The sequence below is a fragment of the Chiloscyllium plagiosum genome, unplaced genomic scaffold (genome assembly GCF_037043375.1).
Source record: "Chiloscyllium plagiosum isolate Xiang-an unplaced genomic scaffold, Cpla_swu_hap1 HiC_scaffold_26, whole genome shotgun sequence".
Lineage (NCBI taxonomy): Eukaryota > Metazoa > Chordata > Chondrichthyes > Orectolobiformes > Hemiscylliidae > Chiloscyllium > Chiloscyllium plagiosum.
The window spans coordinates 26,580,410-26,592,932 of NW_028270164.1; the positions used below are offsets into that span (position 1 = coordinate 26,580,410).

General features: G+C 40.6%; 1 protein-coding gene across 6 annotated transcripts in view; it reads right to left on the reverse strand.

Annotated features, from left to right (window-relative positions):
* The window catches only part of kif21b (kinesin family member 21B), a 186,891-nt gene that overhangs the window by 65,413 nt on the left and 108,955 nt on the right, over positions 1-12,523 (reverse strand). For all 6 annotated transcript variants that reach the window (XR_015750940.1, XR_015750938.1, XR_015750939.1 and 3 more), the window contains exons 12-15: positions 11,173-11,248; positions 7,240-7,348; positions 3,895-4,083; positions 911-1,110 (exon numbers count right to left, since the gene is read on the reverse strand). Coding sequence is in view for 2 of the 6 variants with exons in the window: in XM_087973596.1 (XP_087829722.1) it covers positions 911-1,110; positions 3,895-4,083; positions 7,240-7,348; positions 11,173-11,248 (574 nt within the window). In the remaining 4 variants the exon portion in view is untranslated. The remainder of the gene's footprint in view (positions 1-910; positions 1,111-3,894; positions 4,084-7,239; positions 7,349-11,172; positions 11,249-12,523) is intronic.

Here is a 12,523-nt window from a genome sequence, read left to right on the forward strand (position 1 = left end):
TATGTTTGCTCAGTAGTCCTGTCACATTATGCAATTCTAAGTCTAATACAAAGTTCTGAAGAACAGTCAAAATGCTAACTGTGTTTCTCTCTCCAAGGAGGCTGCCAGACTTTCCTGTTTTTATTTCAGGTTTGAATCGTCTGCAGTATTTTGCTTTTACTTAACCAAGTCCAACATAAAGACCTCGGGTCAGTTCTAGAATATGCTCTGCTTAGAAACTAACTTGAAAGCATTCTCTGAACTCATCTAGACTCCTACTGCCAATTTGACTTTTCCAGTTGATGTGAGGATTGACATCACCCGTGCTATTCCTTTAACATAAGGACCGAATATTCTTTTTCCTATAGCTTGTCATAAATTGAAGGGGGCCGGGATCACTTTCGTTCATGACATCTTTCCTCCATTATTCCTCAACTCCACCCAAACTGATTCTCCATCCTGATCAACAAGAATTTTGAAAATGCCATCCTTGATTATCAGTCCAACCCCTCCAGATTTGCCTATTTTCCTACTGTTCCTGAATGTCATTCACCCCTCAATGTTAAGGACCCAATCCTGTGCTGAGGTGGACAGGTAGACTACAGGAGTTTGAAGGGTGCCTGGGCAGGTCAAATAGGGTGACGGTCTGAGTAGTTATAACTCTCTTTCACCTTCTCCCCCCACTATCTCCAGCAACCCAACTCCACTATCAGATCCCATCCCTTAGATATCCCCCAACGCCGACATCTCATCCTCTGCACTCAGCCCGAAAAATCAACTACCAGTGCAGAGTCCCTTACATTCTTCCTCCAGTGTCAGTCAGTCTTGTAGCCCATGATGAGATTTCACCCAGACAATTTAAAAGGTGAAGATAATTATGTAGATTGGATGTTTAAGATGATTTCAGTTGAAGAATATGTGTGCATGATACCTTTGTTTTCCTCATTTCTGCCACTTCACTCTGTAGTTTCCTCAGCTCTCGTTCATATCGAGTTTGATTCTTCAGCAGGCGGGCATGCTCTTTCTGTGCTAACTGTAGCTTCTGCAGCTCTCGATTCATTTCCTTCAATTTTTTCTCATAGTCGGCTTTAATCTTGCTGGCTTTTTCTTCTGTGTTGCATTCCATTGACCCTGAGCAAATAAAATCACACAAATAACTCAAATAATTTCACCAGTTAAAAGTTCAACCAGTATCTGGAACTGAATAATAATGCTGTGTTTGTGAAGCTAAAAATAAGATTGCAATCCCTGTTGGGTGCACTGCTGTCCTGGGCCCCTATGTATTTAGTAGTAGGGGCCATTTCAATCAGATAGGAAGATGGTGGTGGGTGGAAACCATCTGGCATTCCCACCTCCACCTTGATGATATCAGAGGCAACATGGCCTCCCTAACCTGTCACCAAATGAGACTTTTAAGTCGATGCTAAATGCACACTTAAGGGCCTCATCCATCAATCGCAGGTGGAGGACAATTCTTCATGCAGGGAGAACATCAAACAAACACGTATATAGTTGTTTGTTGGTTCCTGCGGGCATGGTGGATCCTTCATTCAAAAGCATTCAGTGCCTGATCAAGGAACATGCCATTGAGAAAAGGAGTCTCCACTGATAGTGAATCCCCTCCCCATCCCTCCCACCTAAACCTCCTTCCATCCTGTGATACTCTCCGACCATGACTTAAATGTGGCCTGGGATCCAGCCTCAAGTGAGTGTCAGAGCAGCTGCAGCCACTATTCCCTGCTGAGGCTGCCATTCAAAATCTCAGCAAGCAAGACCTCTGTCCCCGGGGTCATCATTTCTGGGGGAAGGCTGACTGCTGGCCTTTCAAGTGTCTGAGTGAAACAAGGCATGACAGGCTGTCCAAAATGAGGCTGCATGGGGCTCTCACTGTCTGTCTAGCCACTAGCTGAGACTCCCATCACCTCCACAAGAGTTCACCCAAGATTTCAGATTTCAGCTCATTCATCATGTGGAGGCACATCAATTTGGAAAGAAGGAGGAAAAATATAAAGATGATGAAAGAGGAGAAATTAAGAAGGGCTAAAATAGGTCATTGTCACACCTCAGGGAAAGTCTTGATATTTGAGAATGCAGTGTCTTCAACTCAGATATTACATTGAACCACATTGTCACAAAGACAAACCAGATGCCCTGATTAACTACTGATAACAGTATTGGCTTTCAATCACTTTACCAACTCAACAATTACTGAAGGGCTGTTTTAAGAGCTTACAAATTGTTTCTGCAATCCAGAAAGAAAATATCCAAGTACCAAGAAGACTATAAACTGTATGATTTCAGTGCTCATGCTGGATATACTTGCCTCTGTGTTCCCAATGGGGAATAACTTCCAAAACCTAGGTTGAGTTCCACTTTACCTTTCACTCTAGATTTATTTGAAAAAGGAAAATTGGCTCACAACCAAAGACAAGAAAGTACTACCTCAGACAAGAAAGTACTACCCCAATCCCCATCAGACCCTGGGATAATTCAGTCATAAAATATCCAGCCATTGCTGAAGAACTGAGAGACAAAGACTGAACAGGCAGACAAGGGCGAGTACACAAGGGAATCAGAATGGTCTCAAATAGCAAGAACGCATTTGCTTTGTTGTTGAAGAAATGTATGCAGATCAGATGTTTGCAAATTTAGGGAAAGGTGGGGAATAATTGACAAGAAAAGAACTTGATTAATTTCTAAGTGACATTCTTAGAAATTATGTAGGAGAGCAACATGTCAGCATGCAATTGAGTTGAGTTTGTTGCCATAACGGGGCTGCACAAACAGCTAATATTTACCAGTGGGTTCTCAAGTCAGCTGAAATATTTTCCTCTGTGCTGTACCTATAGCTGTACAGCAGATGGCACAATACAAATACTGCTTAGCGAGCAAAACACAACTCTTTTGAATATCAGTCTTCGTTCCAGTAAACCACTTAGCATCTGGAGTCATGGCATTGATACCATCAGATAGGCACTAAAAATTAACTATACTGGAGCCTCTACACTAGGCCTAATAATTAACCTCCTCAAAGGAGAGGAACAAAAGAAGGGAGGGCATTTGTTTTTGATGCACAGCTTGAAATCATAAAACGTTTTAAAAAATACAAGTCAGAAAGCCTTTAACAATACTTCTAAATAATTTTCACATTCAAAACTATGTTTTTTTTGACAGGAACTTGAAGAAACAAAATTGACAAAACAAATATAAACAAGTTATAAAATCCTTTGAAGTTCCAGAGTTTCAGTGGTATTCTCAAATGCCCACCATATGCTCATCACGAGCCATCCTTAATTCCTCTTCCTGAAAGTCTTCTCAAACGTAAATGGTGAGCAGTTAATAAATGAGAGAATGTAACCTAACCTGAAACCTCATACCTAACTAATTTATACCTATAGTGAGGGAACAGTGCAGCAGCAATCTAAGGAAATCCACCTCTAAGAAGGAATATTATGCCGAGGCTGGATTACGATTGTGTCCGAATTTAGGCCGCAATTAATTATGGATTTCTCCTTCCTCTCTATTTCCTCAGCACATTAATATTTAAAGCTTAAAGACATCCAAACTTAAATGTCACTAAGGCAAAAAAGAAAATACATACTCTAACTCACCCACCAAAAATAATTGCAAGACACAACCAAATTTTTTTTGATTGGCAGGGATAGAAGAGTGATGGCATGTACAAGGACAGTTTTGTTCAGCTCTTACTTATTGGATTAGTCTCTCACTTGTATGTGAAGTAACACATGTATCTGGAAATATCAGAAGTGATAAAGTAGATATATTTTCAACATGTACTGAAGACAATAGCATTTTGGAAATATAAGGACAAAAAAAACACAAGTGCTGGGAATGTTCTTCTTCCAGCTGTGAAAACTGCACATCCTTACATGTAAAAAAGAAAGTAACTCATACCAAGGTTCTGGAGAACACGGTCTCTCTCTAGCTGTGTGTCCCGGATCTTATTCTGTAGCAAGATCAGTTTTTCCTCATACTGCTGTTTCAATATGTGCAATCGCCGCTGGCTATTCTCGAGTTCATCAATGAGTTTCTGCTTGATTTCAATCTCACAAGTTATATCAGCAAGGTCAGCCTGGTAATTAACTGAGAAATAAGCAAAGAAACAATCCATCAAACCATTAACACAATTTAACAATCAACAATTCAAATTTCAAGACTACCTTGTCTTAAATGCTTTAGAATCATAGTTACATAATCTCCAAAATGTAGATAGCTCACCAACCAAATGAAAAGTGCAGGTGACAGCACAGACTGAGTTTAGGAGATCTCTCTGCAGAATTAACAGCTGTAAATTGAACTAAATGTATTGAAAATTATGCATCTCAGACATTTCAGCCACCTCCAATGCTTGGTTACGTTCAGTCAGTGTCTAAAGTGCAGAACAGGTGTCAAAATGGTACTGTAAAAGATTTGGACAAGAAATAATGGGCAGAATCTTCTGCTCCATCTGGTGCTGAGCTTAGAGGCAGGAAAGGTAGCAGCATGGTGACATACATGAATTCCACTGCTTTCCAGCTCAGCTTGAAAGTAAGAGCAGCTAAAGACCTTATTCAGCCATCACCACTCTAACTCAGTCTCAGGCAGACCTTTTGCCATGCAGCACGCACAGCATCTAAACTGTATGGCCAACTTGTCACCTCTAGGTGAAACACCACCCCTGACCAATCATATTGCCAGTCCAAGCCATCACATGATCTTGGGACCTTGTTAAATATTAGTCTGGCAGCAGCCACAGCCTCTGCAAGAGCTGCCAGCCTTTGATGGGTTGGCAGCTCTTGGTAGCAAAGTCTTCTGCTCCCAAAGTTTTGATTCCAAGGGAAGACTGGTCTTGCCACTGCCTTATGTGGTCTGTGGTTCAATGGGCTTTCATGAAAAGCCCAGCTCTCTAGCCAGCAGGTGTAGCAGCCCCCCATCCCCAACTGCCAAACAAGATTCTGCCCAATAACTTTCAGAAAGTGAACTCATCCAAGTTTGTAAAGCAGAATTTGCAATACTACTGAGTACCATGTTCAACACATAAAGTACAGTCCGGAAAAACTGACAGGATGCAAGTTACAACCTTATGTTCAGCTCAGGACCAAACCTATGCTGACACAGACCACTTGGTGAACCTTAGCAGACTGCAGGATAAACACCCAAGAAAGGAAATCTGAATGTTTCTTTAATTCAGAAGAAACATAATTGAAAATCCCATTAACATTAATACAGCTTTATTTTTATGCTGGTAAACAATGATAATCATAAGGACCAAATAAAAATGTACTAAATCATCTAAACCTACACTTAACCAGAATCACTGAAACACATTCTGAATCAGCTATTCATTAAGTCTCTTTTTGCAGACATTAATCAGCCTCAGTAACAGTCCATTGCCACATGAACTTTATTAACTTTAAGCTTGCTTGCTTGAGGGCTTGTTAACATTACATTGATGTCTTCTTTCTATCTTGTAATCAAATAGTAAACTGGAGGATATACATTTAAATTACGTAGACTTTAAAGATTTGGATCTCTCTTACAAATTTTCTTCAATCTGCACTGAACTTTGGGACCAGGATATTTTAGGAATTGTTTCATAATACAAACCTCACTAAGAGCTTAGAAATTGGAAGTTGCCTGAATTAGGGCATGATTCATGTACAATACACATTACAGCTGTCGAAGGAAGTCACTGGGCAGACAATAGGAAAATAGGCCATTGACCTCACTAATACTGTAGTGATGAGCAGTGGGTCCCAATTATGACCCCAAAAGCAGCTTGTCACTCATCACGGGAAACTGCAACTTACCAGGATTTTACACAACAGCAGCAAGTAAATTTGTGGGTGGGGAGTGGAAAATAGTAACTACAGCATTCTGCAGTTGGGGTATGGAGGTATGAAGTGCATTTCTGCTCTTCCTGGCTCCTCATTAAAGCAAACTGGCCTCCATTTTCACAGACCATGAGTCTAATGCCTTGAGAGAATGTGCTCTGGATGATTAGAAAGGGAGTTAATCAACATACAGGGTTCTTGTGATGAAGTGATAGTGTTCCTCCCTCTGAGCAAGGATGTGGGTTCCAGTGCCAACTGGTCCAAAGGTGTGCACCACATCACTGAAGAGGTTGAATGGAAGATGTCTTAACCAACATGGTGCTGGTATAATGGTTTGCTGCTGGAATAGTAATCCAAAGATCCAGATGATGCTCTGGGGACTTGGATTCAAATTCAATCATTCTGGAGTTAAAATTTGAATGATGATTGTGAAACCATTGTTGATTGTTGTTGAAACCCATATGGTTAACCAATAATGGTATGTGCACACCTAGTGAAGAGCGAGCATATGTGCACCATGTAACATATTGAATCCAGCGCCCATTTCCCTCCAAACATATTTCAGAGTTTTATAAGCACAGCCGTACAATAATTATGAAGTGTATTTCTAATGGTCAAATGGTGACACTTTTTTACTTACATTAAAACTTTTGATTTCTCCTGCCACATAATAAATCTGTCTAGTTTCATTGCACTCTTCACAAGCAGATATTTACAATAAGCTCATTTAATTTCTTATTATCTTTATGTTCTGACTCCTCATATATTGAAAAATTATTCTTCTTAACTTTTGCATTACTCTCAAACACTATGCTCGGCTGCTGTGGTTGGATTTTGCTACTTCTTAATCCCTTTATTTTTAAAAGGATTGAGGTTTATAGAAGGATTTTTACAATATCAGGACATCCCAGAATGCTTTCTTGTTGCAACAGAAGACCATATTTTGCACTATTAACTGCAGTGGGTTAACTCTAGCTGAAGCTTAATCTGTATGGTTTTAATGTTCTAAATATTCTTCTGGGCAGTGTGGTGGCACAATGATAAGCACTGCTGCCTCACAGCGTTGGGGACCCAGGTTCAATTCCATCCTTACTGATTGTTGTTAAAACAGATCATGGTATGTGAATACCCAGTTAGAGAGCGTGCCCAAGCCTCAGGTGACTGTAAATGTGGAATTTGCATGTTCTCCCTCTTGTTTGCATGGATTTCGCCTGATATGCCCCATTTTCCTCCCACGATCTAAAGATTAATGCGTGGTTTTGGGAACCGGGGGTTGGTCTGGGTTGGATGCTCTTCGGAGGGTAAGTGCAGACTCAGTGGGCCGAAAGGCCTCTTTCTGCACTGTAAGGAAGTGATTCTGTTCTCAATCCTACTTAAACTAATTCTAATAAGCTCAGAAAATTCCATTATGGTTTGGGATTATTACCCTTTTCTTCTGATTCTGTATCGGTTTCATCAAGGCTGCCATCACTGTCAAATTCTTCATCATCTCCACCTTCCTCATCTTCACAGCAACTTTCTTCATGCTCCTCCTCCTGAAATTACACAAGAACACAATGTAGCTGGCAGAACAGGTAAATTCATTGTGGGAGTACTTGAATTAATGTAGCGTGTCAGATATATCAGAAGACATCGGAGGGCTCTGTAGGACGTAGAAAAAGCAAATAAAATTAATGTCAAACATGAGTAAAATAGGAGGAGTCGGTGCTGTCAACATAAATATGTTTCATTTGTGCTGACTTAATTTGGATTTTAAGACATTGTCTTAACTTAACTTGGAATTTGATTTTCAATTAGGCTGTGTTCTAAGCACATTTTTTTTTTGAAACACTGCCCTGTTCCATTTAGCTTCAGGGCAGAGGACAAATAATAAATGAAACCAAAAGAGAAAATGCTGGAAAATCTCAGTAATAAATGATGTTCACAGGCAGAGAGGTGGCCTGCAGGAAAATAATGCCAGCTTCAAGACAACAAAATATGCTTGAACTGTGGCTAGTTCAACAAGGACAGACACGAGAGACTTTATCAAGTGGGTCTCTGTGGTTTACTGTTTGACTATTGATCTTAGTCAATGCAGATAAGAATACATCCCTAATTATACAGAAATTGTGTTTGTGAAATAGAGTTTCAGGAGCACGAGAATTTTAGTTTGTTCATAATTGCAGGTTTAAAGAGTCAATGCTCATATACTAGAACTCATATACAAGGTTAAGGCTGATCTTCTACCTCAATTCCAGCTTCCCAACTCCAAATCCATTGATATATAAAAATGCATTGCTCCTTGTCTTGAATATATTCAGGAAGTGAGTGTACACAGCCCTCTGGGATGTGAGTTAAAAAAAGCCTTTGATCTTTATTCTGAAACTGTGACCCATGTTCTCAATTCTCCACAACAGGAAAAAGCTTTCTCAGCATCGACTCTGTCATAGAGTCATAGAGATGTACAGCATGGAAACAGACCCTTCGGTCCAACCCATCCATGCCGACCAGATATCCCAACCCAACCTAGTCCCAACTGCCAGCACCCGGCCCATATCCCTCCAAACCCTTCCTATTCATATACCCATCCAAATGTCTCTTAAATGCTGCAATTGTACCAGCCTCCACCACATCCTCTGGCAGCTCATTCCATACACGAGAAAAAGTTGCCCCTTAGATCTCTTTTATATCTTTCCCTTCTCACTCTAAACCTAGTTCTGGACTCCCCGACCCCAGGGAAAAGACCTTCTCTATTTATCCTATCCATGTCCCTCATAATTTTATAACCGTCTATAAGGTCACCCCTCAGCCTCTGACGCTCCAGGCAAAACAGCCACAGCCTGTTCAGCCTCTCCCTGTAGCTCAGCTCCTCCAACCCTGGCAACATCCTTGTAAATCTTTTCTGAACCCTTTCAAGTTTCACAACATCTTTCCGATAGGAAGGAGACCAGAATTGCACGCAATATTCCAACAGTGGCCTAACCAATGTCCTGTACAGCTGCAACATGACCTCCTGTACTCAATACTCTGACCAATAAAGGAAAGCATACCAAGCACCTTCTTCACTATCCTATCTACCTGCAACTCCACTTTCAAGGAGCTATGAACCTGCACTCCAAGGTCTCTTTGTTCAGTAACACTCCCTAGGACCTTACCACTAAGTGTATAGGTCCTGCTAAGATTTGCTTTCCCAAAATGCAGCACCTCACATTTATCTGAATTAAACTCCATCTGCCGCTTCTCAGCCCATTGGCCCATCTGGTCCAAGTCCTGTTGTAATCTGAGGTAACCCTCTTCGCTGTCCACTACACCTCCAATTTTGGTGTCATCTGCAAACATACTAACTGTACCTCTTATGCTCGCATCCAAATTATTTATGTAAATGACAAAAAGTAGAGGGCCCAGCACCAATCCTTGTGGCACTCCACTGGTCACAGGCCTCCAGTCTGAAAAACAACCTTCCACCTCCACCGTCTGCCTTCTACCTTTGAGCCAGTTCTGTATCCAAATGGCTAGTTCTCCCTGTATTCCATGAGATCTAACTTTGCTAATCAGTCTCCCATGGGGAACTGTGTCGATCGCCTTACTGAAGTCCATATAGATCACATCTACTTCTCTGCCCTCATCAATCTTCTTTGTTACTTCTTCAAAAAACTCAATCAAGTTTGTGAGACATGATTTCCCACGCACAAAGCCATGTTGACTATCCCGAATCAATCCTTGCCTTTCCAAATACATGTACATCCTGTCCCTCAGGATTCCCTCCAACACCTTGCCCACCACCGAGGTCAGGCTCACCGGTCTATAGTTCCCTGGCTTGTTTTTACCGCCCTTCTTAAACAGTGGCATCATGTTTGCCAGCCTCCAGTCTTCCGGCACCTCACCTGTGACTATCAATGATAGAAAAACCTCAGCAAGAGGCCCAGCAATCACTTCTCTAGCTTCCCACAGAGTTCTCGGGTACATCTGATCAGGTCCTGGGGATTTATCCACTTTTAACCATTTCAAGACATGCAGCACTTCCTCCTCTGTAATCTGGACATTTTGCAAGATGTCACCATCTATTTCCCTACAGTCTATATCTTCCATATCCTTTTCCACAGTAAATACTGATGCAAAATATTCGTTTAGTATCTCCCCCATTTTCTGTAGCTCCACACAACGGCTACCCTGCTGTTCTTTGAAGGGCCCTATTCTCTCCCTAGTTACCCTTTTTTCCTGAATATATTTGTAAAAACCCTTTGGATTCTCGTAAATTCTATTTGCCAAAGCTATCTCATGTCCCCGTTTTGCCCTCCTGATTTCCCTCTTAAGTATACTCCTACTCCCTTTATACTCTTCTAAGGATTCACTCAATCTATCCTGTCTATACCTGCCATATGCTTCCTTCTTTTTCTTCACCAAACCCTCAATTTCTTTAGTCATCCAGCATTCCCTATACCTACCAGCCTTCCCTTTCACCCTGACAGGAATATACTTTCTCTGGATTCTTGTTATTTCATTTCTGAAGGCTTCCCATTTTCCAGCTGTCCCTTTACCTGCGAACATCTGCCTCCAATCAGCTTTCGAAAGTTCTTGCCTAATCCTCCTCAAGATTCTCTCATGGTTTGAAATACAGTTCCTTCTAAATGTTTTATTTCATTAAAATATATGATTTAAAGATTTATGTAGACTGTGCTACCATGTGTTAAGCTAACTACTAGTTTTGTTTCAATTTTTACTGATACTTTTGGTGGTTCACCCCAACCCTTTATTTCCTATAGGTCCCATTACTTATATTGTGTGATTTTCTATAGCATGGTATCGGATGGGAACACAACTATTGCGTTATAGGAGAACACCCCATATGTTCTTCCTTAGATAAGAAGAGCTAAAGTGCACACACTACTCCAGACAGGACCTGACAAATTGCATGTGTAATTGTAGCAAAACCTCCCACTCTTCCACTCCAATCCCTTTAAAGCTTACTGTAATTAATTTGCTTTTAAGGAAGCAGTAAAGTTACCCTGGCATTTAAGTAATATTTGTGCCAACTGACACAAATGAGTTAATACAGTTTAGTTTTGTAACAGAAGCCTCCAGATGTAATCAGCTCCTGTAAAAGCAAGATATGCACACCTAGACCGGTAGCACAGGTATGGAGGGCAAGGGTCTCCAGTGTAGCCTGATCCATCTGCCATTCCATTGTTGGCCCAATTATTCATTTTCAAAAATCATAAAAAAAAGAGACTTTGACTGAATTTGTGCCACCAAGAATGGATGTGGATGTAGAAAACAAAAATATTAGAATAATTATTATCAAAGATACATAAAAAAGAATACTAGTATTAAGAAAACTCAGTTTAAAGTAAATCTTTAAGAATTCTTAGGCTTTCCTTACCCCTTCCACTTCATTGTCATCTGTCTCTTCCCAATTCTCTTGCTGTAAATTCCCTCTTCTTTTCTCTTTCACTGGGCTTTGAAAGAAAAGAGAATACATAGCAGGAAAAGAATTATGAAAAAATTAAGTTTGTGGCTAACACATTTACAGCCTTGTATTTTCTTCAGTCAAATGATTTTCTGTTTGTTGACTTTTCTTTATAATGCAATTATTACAGCATTTTAAAAACCTGGTGTTAACATGTTAGCAAATAGGAATTAGGCAGAATTAGTTTTCAAAGTATCATTTCTGTTAGAAGATTTAGAAGTAGAATCTCAATGCGAATAAGAATAGCATTATTTATACATTAAACAGGTGTAAAAATTAGCCAGAACAGTGTTGCACAATCTTTAACATCTACTTGAGAAGCAAAATGTGACCTTGATACAACGGTCACTTGATGATTGTACCACTGACGGTGCAGCATTCCCTCGCGACTTCACTGAAGTGTCAATCTACATTGTATCAAGTCTCTGCAGTCCAGCTTGAACCTATAATATTTTGAATCCACCAAGGCTGACTCATCTAGTCAACAAATAGGCATAGATCAGAGGGACAAAATGGATGTAACCTATATGCAACAGAAGGAAGATAGCAATATAGGTTTATCCAGTACATATCTCACACTGCTGTAAATGTAAATGATTGTTGTACATATGCAGCTAGTACTAAATGCAATATTAAGTGACTGCACATCCTCAGCAGAGGTGCAACATCACCACAGGCCAGCATTGGGGAAGGCTGGTCTACACTAATTAAAGCCAGTTTACCCCACTTAATGGCTAAAGTGGGCAGTGAAAATCTTTTTAAAAACACGATTTTGAAATGGAATCAAACAATGGCTGATCATGGCCCAAGATTTTCTAATACTGCATTTGGGGGAGTTTGAGAGGAAAGGTGTTACGCACTGACTGCCATCAAATCTGTCCATTCCAGCAGACCATGTCTGCACTCCTAAAGTTCCTGAAGAAGGGCTTATGCCCGAAACGTCAATTCTCCTGCTCCTCGGATGCTGCCTGGTCTGCTGTGTTTTACCAGCACCACATTTTTCAACTCCTAAACTTTTGTCTGGCACATGCTCAGTATCAGAACTATGCGCTCCTATATTGTGAATGCCATTTTATGGACAAAGATCATAAAAAAATAAAACTGGACAACGTGGAGCCAAGTATCACAGACTAAAATGTGACGCATGCTGGACTGAAATTTGATGGTGTCTATTTTAAAGGCTTTGCCTACAAGTTACTGGTATCCAGGAGGCCCAGGGTGGGAATTCAGTCAGCACTGTACACCCGTTTTGTACATATTGCTG